Source organism: Onychostoma macrolepis, chromosome 12, assembly GCF_012432095.1.
Source record: "Onychostoma macrolepis isolate SWU-2019 chromosome 12, ASM1243209v1, whole genome shotgun sequence".
Lineage (NCBI taxonomy): Eukaryota > Metazoa > Chordata > Actinopteri > Cypriniformes > Cyprinidae > Onychostoma > Onychostoma macrolepis.
This window is the reverse complement of record NC_081166.1, coordinates 21,879,010-21,895,687: the sequence shown is the minus strand read 5'-3', so window position 1 is coordinate 21,895,687 and position 16,678 is coordinate 21,879,010. Positions and strand designations below refer to the sequence as shown.

The 16,678-nt window shown below is 37.8% G+C and overlaps 1 protein-coding gene across 1 annotated transcript; it reads left to right on the top strand.

Moving 5' to 3' along the window:
- The first annotated feature begins 227 nt into the window (after nucleotides 1–227).
- ppp1cab (protein phosphatase 1, catalytic subunit, alpha isozyme b) lies at nucleotides 228–11,389 on the top strand. Its single transcript, XM_058794125.1, has 7 exons — nucleotides 228–544; nucleotides 2,477–2,608; nucleotides 2,713–2,943; nucleotides 5,176–5,280; nucleotides 7,866–8,089; nucleotides 9,812–9,946; nucleotides 10,267–11,389. The coding sequence occupies exons 1-7, from the start codon at nucleotides 490–492 to the stop codon at nucleotides 10,381–10,383; spliced, it is 999 nt and encodes a 332-aa protein (XP_058650108.1). The 5' UTR covers nucleotides 228–489; the 3' UTR covers nucleotides 10,384–11,389.
- Nucleotides 11,390–16,678: the final 5,289 nt, after the last annotated feature.

The following is a 16,678-nucleotide window of genomic DNA, read 5'->3' as shown; positions in this document are numbered from 1 at the left end:
TAAACCATCCAACCTGAGAAATGTTTTACATCGCTATAATAACGAGGGTTAACAGTGTTTCGCGTTTATATGGTGAATTTGAGATTACACACTGATGAATGTGGTTTTAATTTGCTTGTTAACAATTAAATGTAGAAAAGATTGACACACAAAATATCCTATTGGCTTTTCGGATCTGCATTTGAAGCGGTCGTCATAAACCGAGAATAACCAATCAGATACGCACTTTAGTGTCTACCCCGCCCCTTCGGCGTTTCCTACAACCGTCAGCGGTCGTGGTGCTAGTTTACCTCAGACAACGACCTAACGTTACTGAAGTGACTATTTGCGGCAATAACAACATAATATGAACTCAGGAATACGATCAGTTGTGTGACTTTTTTAAAATAGAGGTTTGTTTTTAAGTTATTGTCGTGTAATTGTATTGGGCGGTTTCCTGGGTCGTCTTGTTCCTGTCTGTTAGCCGGCTAATCTCCAGCGAGCGACAAAATGGCTGATTCGGACAAGTTAAACATCGATTCGATCATCCAGCGCCTTTTGGAGGGTAATAAACGATATTCTTTCTTATTACACACTGTGCCGTTTTATAGTGTTAAATAGTGATTATGTGACTGAAAACGTATGATTTTATTTGTGTTCAATTCATCTGCAGTCGAACGTATATGTAGCTATGTAGTATTGGGTGTAAATGCGTAACGCTATCAATCCTATTCAAAGGTTCATTCGCATGTTTATTACATTGTAAATCCGAACAAAACTTCAGCGCATGCGCAGTGCATCAGTCCTCTCGTTCGGAAACGGAGAACGCCACTAAGAAGATGTCACATTTGTGCCAAATTTTGACCCCTTGATTATTACCCCTTCTTTGAGGCTCATACTCGATTGAGAGGTAACGTTAGGGAAGGAAGAAATGCCCCTGACAGTAATACATCAACAACAGTCTTGATGATAGGAAATACAATCAAATGCCATTGCCTGCGTTCCTCAATGTCCAACATTGACACAAGCCTATTAGTTCAAATCAAGGGAAATAAAAATCTTTCAGTTAAATATAGCCAACAAAAATATACCAAAAGGCTATCATAAGAAATAGAGCATTAGTCAGTTATTGCAATTCAGTGGTTGGAGGAGGTAAACATTGAGAGAGGAGTGATATGTGCAAGCTCGCTGCTGCCCAAGGCATATGAAATATATGTATATAAAACACAAGGCATATAAAAGTATATGAAATATGTTAGATGTTATTACAGATTAAATAATCAGTCAAGTGGAGGGTAACAAAGGGGTAGGCAAAGAGGCTAATATACAAGGAAAAGAAGGTTCTGTACTATGTAGTAAGATGACACAGTATTACTAAGAAGAAGAGAAAATTATAACCAGACTGTGCATAGGTTATTCAGAATTCAGTACAAATCTATGTTAAAACATCCAAATGTGATTGTTGTGGTGAAGCTGAAAATGTCAAATGTGATATGTAATAATAGGCAAATTCTATAAAATAACAAAGTAAAGGAATTCAAGCTCGTAATGTCATAAAGCTATATTCTAGTATAAGCCGTTGTAGATACCAGATCACAGACAGGTCTGGATATTTAACTTGCTAAATATCTCTCGGGCAGTTGTGACTTATTAGCTCTTCTCTCAAGTCGCGCCTTTGAAAATTCATGCAATGATTTTTGGTAAACTGATGTCACGTCACTGCAAGCTGCGGTTAGAAGCTCCGGTTGCCACAGAAACAGTCAGTGTCCTGAGATTAGGGTTGCAAAAAGGTGGAAAATTTCCAGTAAATTTTCCAAAATATTCCAGAAATTTTGGAAACTTTCCAGGACTTTTTGGAATATTCCAGGGATTTTTGGAAACTTTCTGGAAATTTACCAGAAATCTTCCACCCCTTTGCAACCCTACCTGAGATGCTCCATTGTGACGTATATCCGAGTGAAATGATGTAGGGAGGGATTTCATGGTGACTTCAATTACACCTACAAGCACAACCCAGTCTGTACGTGTATATAAATGTATTATCTAGAGACAGACATGTATTTTTTTTATATATATATATATATATAGATAGATAGGTTTTTAGGTTATGTGGGCTAGATGTGGAGAATTAGCCTAATGTTTTTACTCATTCATACAAGAATATTAATATTAATGGTTTTAAAATGATTAAGCACTGCAAAAATATGAATTAAAAAATGCTGTAGCATCAAAAAAATAACATGCCTGTTCAGTTAATCCAAAATATTGCATTAGATTAGTATAGGCCTAGTGTTACACCACATTTGTTTGATATTTTATTTTATTATTACATCAGTCTTCTAAGCGGATGAGAGAGCTACTGTTTCATAGCCCTGTTGTCTGTTTTTTTGTCATGCAACAGCAGACCTCACAACACAGTTCTTTAAACACACACCGATACGTACACAAATATGTATGTGTATTCATAATGCTTTTTTTTTTCTGTCTCAATTTTCAGTGAAGGGCTCCAGACCAGGTAAAAATGTTCAGTTAACTGAACAAGAGATTCGTGGATTGTGTCTGAAATCTCGGGAAATCTTCCTTAGTCAGCCGATACTGCTGGAACTGGAGGCCCCACTCAAGATTTGTGGTAAAGTTCTGATAACCATTATGCTCCATTTTTATTTTAAATAGTTCTGAGAAAGCTAGTTAAAGTAAAATATAAAAATAATTTAACTCTATTTCTTTCTGCAGGTGATGTTCATGGTCAGTACTATGACCTGCTCAGGCTTTTTGAGTATGGAGGATATCCTCCAGAGAGTAACTACCTGTTTCTGGGAGACTATGTAGACAGAGGCAAACAGTCGCTGGAGACCATCTGCCTGCTGCTTGCCTACAAGGTCAAATATCCAGAGAACTTCTTTCTTCTCAGAGGAAACCATGAATGTGCCTCCATCAACAGGATATATGGATTTTATGATGAATGTGAGTATGCTTATATGGGGGTGGATAGTATGACCAAAAGCTTAGGACATGGTCTGATGGTCTCACTGTGTATGACCATTTATTATGTCTATAAGTTTTGCTTAAGTTGAAGCATTTATATCTTATATCTATTCAATACATTTACCATGTTAAATGGGGTGAGTGTGTGTGGGAGGAGGGGATACTGTCTCATCAGAGCAGATTACAATCTGGTGTTTTCAGTGTCTCAGGGCTGCTCGGTTCACAGTAAATGCAGCAAACTCCATCTCTGCATGTGCTGTGAGTGCATGCATTTAGGAATGCAACTTGCAGACAGACTTTATGGAGAATAACCACAAGATTAAGAGATGATTTAGGGTGCGTTCACATTTGGCAGGTTTGGTTCGATTAAAGCAAACTCTTATTTGAATAAGTGTGAATGCTGCCACCTGAACCCTGGTGCGTACCAAACAAGCAGACCAAGACTGCTGAAAATGTGGTTTGATTCAAATATGAATGCAGCACGGACCAAAGACATCTAAACCACCCGAAAACAGGATGTGCAGTCATAACATTTGACCTTAAGGAGGACAAATGATCAAGTATACCTGGTTCTACCTGTCATAGTTGCGATGTTAAAGTTCAGTACAGGCGTCAGAAGAGCACGTCATCTTGCATCTTCATTTGTGTACAACGGAGAAATTCCTGCCACTGTTTTGACTCCTTAACACATTTTCTAAGCTCTTTGTGAGTTGACGGCTAATAAAAATACCACATGTACGCACATACAATGGGACTCATTCATGAAACACGAGCAGGATGAATTTTGTAAATCGTTCCTAAATCGATTCATGAAAGTGTTCGTATTTTCAAAATGTTAGTTGGTACGAAAGAAATGTACACCTGCTCCCTACCACGTGTAAATGGTGCATAAAAAGTTCTGTGTTCTTTTTGGCAAACTCATGACACTGAATTTTTATTTTTTAATTTATTTTATATATATATATATATATATATATATATATATATATATATATATATATATATATATATATATATATATATATATATATATATATATATATATATATATATATATATATATATATATATATATATATATATATATATATATATATATATATATATATATATATATATATTTTTTTTTTTTTTTTTTGTAGCTGAGAGCTGATAAACTGTTTAGCTTTGGGTAAACGCTTGTCACTGTCACTTTTTACCCAGGCGTCCAGTCAATGGAGGAGGGGCGGGGCAAATAGCCTACTACACTGACCAATCATCCTACTTGTACAACAACTGAACAACAATAGAGAAGTTAATATTGCTATTCAATATTAACTTCTATATATTATTCAATATGTGGATATTCCACATCACAGCAACCAAAGCGTCTCAGCTGGAAAACCGCTGTGCCACCAAAGCATTCTCAAGTGCCACCAGCTGGCCATTTTCATAAGAGCACCTGGCATTTTTCAGCTGGCTAAACACTTTAGCCCTATTCGGACGGGACTAGTTTTCTAAACTACGTTTGAGTTTCGATTCTTATCACCTGACGTCTGCGGTTGTGTGAGAAAAACACAGACATGGCAGATTCGGACGGGATTAAAATCACCAAGTACGTCTGTGAAACACACATTTCTCTAACGACCCCCTGTAAAACTAGTCCCGTCCGAATAGGGCTTTTTTTGATGGACACGTTACTGAATATTTATTGTTAGGCATATGGCCTATTAGTCTTATACTGGAGCCAAACCTGAGAAAGCAGACCAGAATATTCCACTGTGTTCCTGGACACGCTGTAATTCATAGGCGGGGATTATGCTAATTGTGAACGAGCATGCACGAGCATCCTATTTACGAATGATTGGAATTCATTAACATACGCATGTTTAACTGTCAAATCGGAAGTTTACGAAGCATTTGTGAACCCGGAGAGGAGTTTTCGGGAAGGTACGTTTTACACGCCAATTACTCAGAATTTACTCATATTTACAAATGTTTCATGAATGAGGCCCAATGAGTGCATTTAGCCAAAGACATAGCATTGTTTTGGATATTCAGGATATACAAAATATTTCTCATAAAAGCCCTTTTTATTTATTTTTTTTATTTTTTTTTTTGTACAGACCAAAAGAACCAAGCAACCAAACTACAAGTGTGAGGCATATGCCTGAATGAATGTTACCGTTTTGCAATCTGAACATGCATGTGTGTTTTTTGTTTTTTTGGCAGGTAAAAGGCGGTATAACATCAAGCTTTGGAAGACATTCACAGACTGTTTCAATTGCTTACCAGTAGCTGCTATTGTGGATGAGAAGATTTTTTGTTGTCATGGAGGTAAGTCAAGTTTTCTGGAATGTCTTCTTTTCAGACTGTTACAAGATTAGGGGTGGGAATCGCAGGGTACCTCACGATATGTTCCAAATCACGATACACGGCTCACAGCTATTCTGCAATGAGCGATATATTCCTAGACAATCCTATAACGATACATCACGATATCTGTCTAACTATGAAAACAAAAAGCCTGTGAAAAGTTTAAGTGCAAGTTTTCTCTCTTTATTCAAGTCCAAACTGATAGAAAACAGCACAAAAAGTTCTTTAAATTAAGTAAATTAATCATTTTATTCTTGGACTTACAAAAGCTTACACATTTCTTTGTGTAAACCAACACATTTAATTGCTTATCAACTTTATATAGGCTACATATTATATACAGTGGGTACGGAAAGTATTCAGACCCCTTTAAATTTTTCACTCTTTGTTATATTGCAGCCATTTGCTAAAATCATTTGTTCATTTTTTTTTTTTCCTCATTAATGTACACACAGCACCCCATATTGACAGAAAAACACAGAATTGTTGACATTTTTGCAGATTTATTAAAAAAGAAAAACTTTGCTCAGTATTTAGTAGAAGCACCCTTTTGATCTAATACAGCCATGAGTCCTTTTGGGAAAGATGCAACAAGTTTTTGACACCTGGATTTGGGGATCCTCTGCCATTCCTCCTTGCAGATCCTCTCCAGTTCTGTCAGGTCGATGGTCGTCCCAAACGTCTTCCATTTAAGGATTATGGAGGCCACTGTGCTCTTAGGAACCTTAAGTGCAGCAGAGTTTTTGTAACCTTGGCCAGATCTGTGCCTTGCCACAATTCTGTCTCTGAGCTCTTCAGGCAGTTCCTTTGACCTCATGATTCTCATTTGCTCTGACATGCACTGTGAGTTGTAAGGTCTTATATAGACAGGTGTGTGGCTTTCCTAATCAAGTCCAATCAGTATAATCAAACACAGCTGGACTCAAATGAAGGTGTAGAACCATCTCAAGGATGATCGGAAGAAATGGACAGCACCTGAGTTAAATATATGAGTGTCACAGCAAAGGGTCTGAATACTTAGAACCATGTGATATTTCAGTTTTTCTTTTTTAATAAATCTGCAAAAATGTCAACAATTCTGTGTTTTTCTGTCAATATGGGGTGCTGTGTGTACATTGAGGGGAAAAAAAATTAACTTAAATGATTTTAGCAAATGGCTGCAATATAACAAAGAGTGAAAAATTTAAGGGGGTCTGAATACTTTCCGTACCCACTGTATATGTGTGTAAACCTGGTACGTTTCAAAATTTATCTGGAGTGCTTTCTTAACCTTTCCTCTCCTCCCATCATAAAAACAGAGCCCCGCACATGACCCATTCGCATCACATCTTTTGCGCGCTCAAGTTGGCTTTGGCAAGGTTTTGTTTCGTCGTCCATGCCATAGGTGCAGATTTGTGTTTCTGCCGGTCAGTGCCCACACTGCATAACGTGCACTTGTAATATCTAAAGAGAGAACGCTCTCTCACTCGTATATGAGGGGAAATCAACCTGCGATCCGAGTGGAGAGGTTAGGCTACTCACGGACTAAAATATGCACTTTGCAATAATAACGTGATCGGTGCCTATAGTCCACGCTGACAGCTGTTCAGGGGCAGTTTTTTAGTTCTGATCTCCATAAACATAAGACGCTGGTGCATCTCTGATTTATTGTTGGTCTGCCATTACGCTCGTATTTCTTCTTCACTGTGAATTACAATTTGTGTTCATCTGACCATTCGCAATCTGGGAAGCGCCATCACAAGAAGTCTGAAGGTAACGTTACTGCCGCTCCGGTAAGCCAAAGTGGTAAACGGCCACAGTGTAGGTATGAATTTAGATATTTTGTATTATTAAAAAAAATATCGATAACGTCTCACGGCCGGAAATATCGTGATAAATCGGCACATCAATTTATTGTCCCACCCCTATACAACATTATCAAATGCTTGTCTGAAAGAAGTAATTTTGGAGAAATGTAGCATTCTTTTAATGAGTATATATAAATTAAAGGTGCACTAAGCGATTTTTGCCAAACGATGTTGATATTTAAAAGCACCAAAACAAACACGCCCATACCCCAACAGGACCTCACCCCTATTTTGATATCTTCGCCCCACATGTACGTACACAACCCTGGCATAACGATGATCATGGAAACAAGAGAAGATGACACAAGCTTATTCAAACAAAAGCCAACACCAATAAGTTGTGTGAAACAATGCAAAATCAGCATTACTCGCCTATCAAGAAGAAACAATGCAACCTCGGCGTCCGATTCGAGCCCTTCCTGCACCTTGAGTTCTCTCCAGTCTTCACTGCTGGAAAGCTGCTCCGATATTTACGCGGGTCCTATTTTCAAAAATCCATAATAGGGGCACTTTAAGGTCTGCAGTGTTTTATCTTACAATATCAATATCTTATTTTCTTGTAAAATGTGCATTTATCACATGGGCAGGTTTGTGAAATCGAGTCAGGGAATGGTGGACTTGAGGTTCTTGATGTGCTTACAAGTGTGGATGAATTCAAAAGATTCTTTCTAAACTGCAGTTGAATGATCCTTTATCCAGGTCTTTCTCCAGATCTGCAATCTATGGAACAAATTCGACGTGTGATGAGGCCCACAGACGTCCCTGACCAGGGTCTGCTGTGTGATCTGCTCTGGGCTGACCCAGATAAAGATGTCATGGGCTGGGGAGAGAACGACCGTGGTGTCTCTTTCACCTTTGGGTCTGATGTTGTGGCCAAGTTCCTCCACAAACACGACATGGACCTCATATGTAGGGCCCACCAGGTAAGAAATGTTGTTTATTGAATGTAGTGTCATCGCATTGCGAATATGTATCTGTGTAGTCAAAAGCACCATATCTGGATTGAAAAGAAGGTTTTTAACATTTCCAGTTCAGATTAATTTGATTGGTTTGCCTAATAAGCTGTGATCGATGTGACAAACCAGAAATATCATGGTTTTCTCATAACATTTACAATTTTTAGTTTTAATTTCTTCTTTTCGTTGATTGAGAAGGATGCATTCTTGTTTATCATGCGTCTTTATTATCCACCAGTTGTGGTAAACGGTGATGGTAGAAAAGATTTTCAAAACTTCTCATCCAGCGCCCGTACGATCAGCACTGGAGCTCCTCAGGGTTGCGTCCTCTCCCCGCTACTCTTCTCCCTGAACACCAATGACTGCGCGTCTAAAGACCCCTCTGTCAAGCTCCTAAAGTTTGCAGACGACACCACACTTATCGGCCGCATTCAGGATGGTGACTAGTCTGCCTACAGACAGGAGGTTAAAGAGCTGGCTGTCTGGTGTAGTCTTAACAACCTGGAGCTCAACACGCTCAAAACAGTGGAGATGATCGTAGACTTCTGGAGGAACCCCCCTGCACACCCCCACTCACCATCATGAACAGCACTGTAACAACAGTGGAGTCATTCAGATTCCTGGGCACCACAATCTCTCAGGACCTGAAGTGGAATATTCACATTGAGTCCATTGTTAAAAAGGCCCAGCAGATGTTGTGCTTCCTTCGCCAGCTGAGAAAGTTCAACCTGTCACAGGAGCTGCTGAAACAGTTCTACTCCGCCATCATTGAATACGTCCTCTGCACTTCAGTAACTGTCTGGTTCAGCTCAGCTACCAAATCCGACCTCAGAAGACTACAGAGGGTAGCTAAGCGAATCACTGGTACAACCCTCCGCTCTCTCCAAGAACTGTACTTATCCAGAGTGAGCAAAAGGGCTGGCAAAATCACTCTGGACCCCTCACTCCCTGACACTCTTTGAACTGTTGCCGTCTGGTCGACGCTACAGAGCTCTGAGCACCAGATCGGCCAGGCACAGGAACGGTTTCTTCCCTCAGGCAATCCATCTCATGAACACTTGTCAATAACGTGGAACACACAACATTATTATACATATATTTATTTAACACGCATACTTATTTACATTTCAAATTTGCACATATCATACCTGTACATGCATAATTGTCTATTTTGTGTATTTTTTTTTTTTTTTCTATTTTGTACATTGTCTATTTTGTATATTTGTATATTATTCTTTTTATTGTCTGTCTTATCTTGTTACTGTCGTTCTGTTGCACTGTGGAGCTTCTGTCAGTAAAGCAAATTCCTTGTATGTGCAAACATACCTGGCAATAAATCTGATTCTGAAAACTTTGAATCAGTTGAACCAATTGCTTCACAAAATGATTCACTGTTTCGAAGCACTCGGAACGCCACACGCTGGTGAAGATTGCTGATTAGAGAAGAGTGTAAATGCAGTGAAAACTCAGCCCAAATATGCATTAAAAATACCTTTTACAAACCAGATGCTGACATGGCATTAAAGACTGATTTCATTTTGATGTGTGCTCCGAATCGCTTGTTCAAAACATGAGTCGCAGAGGTTTCTAAGCTTCACGAAGCAGCGTTTTGAAAGCGCTTATCACTAGGGGTAATAACTTGGTATTTTTGTGCAGCATTTGTGACATAATCTTCTGCTCTCTGAACAGGTGGTGGAGGATGGCTATGAGTTCTTCGCTAAGAGGCAGTTAGTCACACTTTTCTCAGCTCCCAACTACTGCGGAGAGTTTGACAACGCAGGTGCTATGATGAGTGTTGATGAGACCCTGATGTGCTCATTTCAGGTTTGTATGTGCTCTTTTAGCAGCTACTTGGGATGCCTTTTTACCTTTGGGCAAAATTCACAGTTTGGAAAGCAAAAAGTTTCCTACAGAAAATCAATGAAATTTAACTCTATGCTGAATGGCATATTGTACTGTAAATGTGAGTTTAGTGTATAAAAAAATATGCCAAATGACAAGATTGGGTTGAATATTTGCAATCTTGATTTATTTGCATAGGCAACAAAATATTAAATCTAAATATTTATTAGATTTTTTTTAAGCCTAGCCTCATTATGCATTGTACCTGATGAATGGTTTTTAAGGCTCTCTGTTTCTGTTAGATTCTGAAACCAGCAGAGAAGAAGATGCTGTCGTATGGTGGTGCAGTAGGATTTGGGTCTGGTAGACCTGTAACTCCTCCACGAAACGCAGCCAAGGGCGGCAAAGCAAAGAAATAACATCAACTACTGCAACGCGCCTATACATCCTCTCCATCATTCTACCTCTCCTTCTCCTTCTCCTCCTTCTCCAAACACCAAATCAGTGCAGGGCTTTTTTTAGCTGTCTCCATAAAGACGAGACTGCTGGGAATCTGAGCGGTCATATGTGTGCTTGACTGAAATGCCCTTGTGGAGTGTGTTGGTTTTTGTATGTGAAACAAAGTGTGTATTTGTAGAAAATGGTTTTGTTGTGAGTTTGTGTGTGAGGGATTCTTTTCTTTTTCTCTCTCTCTTTCTTTGGTAACTGCGCACCTTTTACTGCGTTTTTAGATGTTCTGGTTGATTTCCTTCCAATATATCTTCATGTCTTCAGCCATAACGTGATAATCCTTTTTAGGCCATTTATTGGACCTATGTGATGCCCTTCTCTTCAGACCAAGCAAGCCTCAGGGTCCAGCTTTTGATCCCCGCTGTGGGGACAGACTTTTCCATTCCCCTTTAGCTCTAAAGCAATCTGAAAGGAGGTGATTGTGCTCTTGAACATGTGCAAATCACTGCCAGTCTCTTTAATGTGAAACTTTGTCCAAGTGCGTGTCTGTTTACAGTAGTTATTGACGGCATCCTGCACATTTTGTCATATACCTAATTTGGCGCATCCTTCGCTTCTTCAAACTGCACACTCAGGTAGTATTTAGCCTGGCCTGTGGAAATGTGGTTGTTAGTTTTATTTTTCGCTAGCTTTTTTTTTTTCTTTTTTTCATTAAAATCATGTATGGTGTGCAAAGAAAACCAAGTGTGAATGTCTGCAAAGTGGGTGCCATCGCTGTTTCAGTTTGCACAGAAATGCACTGTTCCCTTTTCTTTCTCTTTTGAGTGATTGTGGCTATGTGCCACTTTGTAAACTGCAAAGCTCACGTTTTTCTGTTAAAATGACTTTTTTTTTTCTTCTTTTCTTTTTTTAAAGTAGTCATGAATTTAGCCAATAAAGTGAGAATCTGGTGCAAATTTATCTTGGTTTTATCTTTTCTATCTATAAATGTTTTGTGTCTTCTAAGATGAGTGTTTAAGACAGGCTTTTCAGAGATTAGGATAGTTCGTTCTGATTGGCTATTTTACTCCATTATGATAGAAAGTTAATTACCAGGCAAGGTTATTTTCGTAAACGAAAACTGAAACTAAGACTAAAACTATTGGTTAAAAAACATTTTCGTAAACTGAAATAAAATTAAAATTTCTAAATAAATGAAAAACTAAACGAAACTAACGAAAATAAAATAATTAGCAAAAATAAACAATCGTTTTCGTGATTTAATAGGCTCTCTGTGCCAGAAAATCGGACCTGTCACTGTGGTTGTTCAGGGAAATAGATGGCGCTTCATGCACGTGAGCTGCGTCCTAAGCGGCTATTCACAGAGAATGCGTTTTTGCATTTAAAAACAAGACGCGGGCTATGAAATTGGAAATAACTATAAATAATAATAATGCACACCTTACAGGGCACGAACATATAAAAGCGTGCTTGACGTGCGAGAACAACACGAGAGTGAGTTAACAGACAAAGAATTAAAAGTTTTGGATGAACTGACTTTAGTGAGTCATTCTGTCACGCTTTGCGATTAACGTCCGCCTCGAGTCCATGACACGAGCACCGCCTTGACTGTATAAAACACATCCAAAATGAGAGAAAGCGATAGCCGCGCTGTGTTTTCACCGCTGGCCGTGTTGTGTAAAAGAGGCTTTAGTACTGATTGCTTTGCTCATCTGAAGCACGTGCGCGGCTGCGCGCTGGAGCGGCTCGTCAAAGTAAAGTGCAAACATCTAAATCACCATATCGCATTTATTTTTGAGTAGTATGAGGTTTCAAACCATTTTAGATTGTTTCTTCTTATTGTGTACGTTCATTGAGGGAGACGGGACATACAGTAGTGTGCACCGGCTCGTATGTGCAAAAAATCCAACAAACGAATGCATTGAAAACACAGATAGACAAAAATAAAGTTTACAGAGTTTCAATGACCATTTCAAAGAACATGCATGCGTCCCAATGTGCACACTGTCCATACTAAATTCTATCTGATATTAGTCATTTTTAATACTATTTAGGGCAGATAGGGTGGATAGTATGCACATTGGGATGCAGGGCATGCTTCCTCAAATCCAGCTCTGGAGGGCCATTGATCTGCAGAATTTAGCTCCAACCCTGATACAAACTCAACTGCCTAATGCTGTCTAGTAACTCTGAAGACCTTGATTAGCTTGTTGTTTGTAAACTATTGGCATATTAAACAAGATTACATCTTTAATATGAATATGAACATGAATATGAATTAATAAATTGTATACATATAAGTAGCATATTTTTGTTTTTGTTGAATTGTAAAGAATTATTTTATTTTCATTATTGAGAGGTTTGCACAAGAGTTAACTGTAAACTGCAAACATTCAACTTCGCTAAAATTAAATGTCTTGGTTTGGTCTACACTGGAAGTGTTCCATTATCTCTGTTAAACTATAATTACTAAAACTAAAACTTAAACTAAAATATATCAAAACTAAATAGAAATGTGTTCACAAAATAAAAACTAATCTAAAACTAACAAAACCATTAATGAAACTAACTAAAACTAAACTGAAATTATAGGAAATTTGAAAACGATATAAAAATAAAAACTAATTTAAAAATTCAAAACTATAATATCCTTGTTACCAGGATAGAGCTACAGTTAAAACAATTCAACAAAGGCACCTGTAAACTATTATAGAAAGTTTATTAATATACATTTGAATAATTTTGATCATGTAAACTTGATGGGGAATAAATAAAATTGGTTCTAAATATTCATGTACAAATTTATTCAACCCACAAAAGTAAAGTTTTGTGCTGAATCTTATTCTTTATAACCTGCAATAAACACTGCCTGTTAGTGCTTAGAAGCTTCTGTCACCTCTCTACTGCAATCTTGGCCCATTCCTTGCTTAAAAACTGATAATTGTTGGCTTTCACATTGCCGCTGCTTGCTTTAAAGTCCACCAAATATTTTCAGTGAGATTTAAATCAAGACTGAACAGGACACTGCTCAAAAAAAGATAAGTGGACAATTAAATCTCACGTTGGATCTTGATGAACAAAATATTTAAGTTGAAAATCTGTACTTACATTCATTGTTTAATTCATTGAGAATAAAATGATGTGACAATGGTCAATGCAATCCAAAATCATCAACATGAAAATCAAAAGTAAAAAAAAAAAAGAATTACGGGCTGACCGAATGTGCATGCATTTAATCGAAGCAACTCGATGTAAGTCAGGACTGTCAATGTCTAATCATGCCCTTCAAGAGATGGCAGGTGGTGTCCTGGGGGATCTTCTGCCAGATCAGGACATAAGTGAGATCCTGGTCAGTCTGTGGTGCTGTTTGGTGGCTTTGGAAGCTACAATACTTAAGCATCAATGTTTTGGTCATCCAGAGTGTGCCTACACACATTGGCCACATGAGGCTGGACATTGTCATGCAGGAGGAACTTTCTGTGTGCACGCAGAAACGATCCATCACAGGAGGCTTTAAACTGAAAAGACTTAAATCATGTGAAATGACAAACTTGCTTGAGGAAGCAGCACAGGCCCGTTCGTTCTAGCTGATTATAGTTTTAGGGGGGCTGAGATGACAGAAAGGGGGCCGAAGCCCACCTAAAAAGGGCATAGAACCACCCCTGAATAAGAGTATCAACTGCATCAATGCAATGAAAATTCACCACATTCATTACTGTTAATTCCGTTATGTAAATGGGGGAGACAGACTTGGTAGTATGTGGAAGCAGCAGGTGCACAATAAATTTTCATACATGGCATCACTGCTGGTAGGAGGGGCCCCATCTCGTTCTTTGCAGGGGTCCTGCTAGTTGCTCATCTTTGCTGTGAATTTCACAGCCACCTAAAGGCTGTCCTCATAACAGGTGCCGGAGCAGCATCCTCCTACCACCATGTTTTTGCTGAAAGAATATTTCCAGCAGCAAATATGGTCTATTAAAGCATAATTAATATTAACATACTTTTTAATTATTTTATTTTAGTGTGCTTGCACTTTTTAGGGAGGGCTTTTGTCCCAATAAGGTGGCATCCATTTAGTAATTTGAATTAAATTTACAAATTACAGTCAACAAGTTATTATTGCACTGTAAAAAGTGATAAGTTGACTTAACTTAAAAAAACTGAGGAAACCCGTTGCCTTAAAATGATTAAGTACACAATAACTAAAAAAAAAAAAAGTTAAGTGAACTTGACAATTCCATTAACTTATTTTTTTAATTATCATTTACTTAAAAATTTTAAGGCAACGGGGTTTACTCATTTTTTTTAAGTTAAGTCAACTTATCACTTTTTACAGTGTGCGTACTGTTTGCCACTATTTGCAATAAGTAATATAAATAGCAGAAAATCCTGCTATTTTAACATAGTGTAAATAGAATCTATAGCTACTTGCACTTAGTGTAAATAGCATCTATCGCTAAGAAAATATGCTATTTCACTTAGTGCAAATAGCCGCTGCCTAAAAATAAAGGTGCTTCACGATGCCATAGCTTAGAAGAACCTTTTTGTCTAAATGGTCCCATAAAGAACCTTTAACATCTGAAGAACTTTTCTGTTTCTGTTTTCTTCAGATAATAAAATGTAAGAAAAAGATGGTTCTTTAAAGAACCTTTGACTGAATGATTCTTTGTGGAACCACTAATGAGGTGCATCTTGTGCACTTCACAAGATGCATGGAAACAAGCTGCGTACAAAAATGTGAGAAAAAAAGATTCCAGCACTACTTGTGATGAAAGAGACTTTATTACTTATACAGTACTGACGCTTTTTAAATGTCTGTGTATAATGTGTGTTGAATACCCTGAGGAAGGCTCTTAGGCTGAAACACGTCGGTATTGTTTAAGTAATAAAGTCTTCTTCATCACAAGTAGTGCTGGAATCTTTTTTCTCACATCTTTGTGGAACCAAAAATGTAAAGACGATTTATCCGTTTATATCCAAATCAGTAATTAAATAATAATAATAAGAGCCAAATAATAAAATAAAAAGAGTATCAAAATATGGGCACACTTAGGCGGCCTGTGCAGGTAAATTGCGACACATTTTGCAGCTGAGATATCTTTGAAAATGTCACAATTAACCTGAATTATCCCATATTTCTTTACAGAAATGCACGTGTCACACGCAAGGATTTTGTTTTTGTTAGAAACACAAGAAAGTCAGTGCTACATTTTGTGTCTCAATCTCAGTACAAGTTGTAAAAATTGTAAACAAATTGCAAAAATCATACTTTATTTAGCTTACCCCTCACACTGCTTATACTGCTGTACACAATAAGCCACTTTGTTCATTTATATCTCTTTTGCTTCCCTCATTACTGTAACATTCACAATAGTTTATATTTAATGTTACTTTCTTTACACTTTATATGTTTTGTGGATCATAAGAAGGTCAATGTGCTCTACCCTATTGTATTTGTTAGGATTATTAGGCTATTATTAGTGGTAGTAGTAGTAGTAGTAGTAGTAGTAGTATGCCTTCAAAACTGTGGGCATCCAGAGAACATACGTGCATGGACCCCAAACGATAGGATGGTCCCAAATCCCCTTGCCCCTACTCAGCCGTACATACACTGTCCTACACTAGGTGGCGCTAATATAACACATGGTCCTGGCCGACCTCTTTATCCAGATCTTGAGTCAAGTCTTACAGTGTGTATGTATGTGACCAGTCATAAGTTGCTGGGGTATATTTGTAGCAATAGCCAACAATACATTGTATAGGTCAAAATTATCCATTTTTCTTCTATGCCAAAAATCATTAGGATATGATGTAAAGATCATGTTCCATGAAGATATTTCGTAAATTTCCTACCGTAAATATATCAAAACTTAATTTTTGATTAGTAATATGCATTGCTAAGAACTTCATTTGGACAGCTTTAAAGGCGATTTTCTCAATATTTTGAATTTTTTTTTTTTCGCACCCTCAGATTTCAGATTTTCAAATAGTCGTAATCTCAGCCAAATATTGAATAAATTTTTTTTTTTTTTTTAAATGACCCTTATGACCCTTGTTTCTGCCATTTTGAAAAGCACCTACCTGCAGATTTTTTTGTGACATTTTTTGGCTTATACTGACTGTCTCTAACCCTGCTCTTGCAAGCCACCTTCCTGCAGACTGCAGTTCCAACTCACTCCAACATCTGGATTTTAGTAGAGTTGGCGACCCCTGGCTTATAATAAAATAATCAAACAAAACAACTAAATAACTGCCAACAACCAA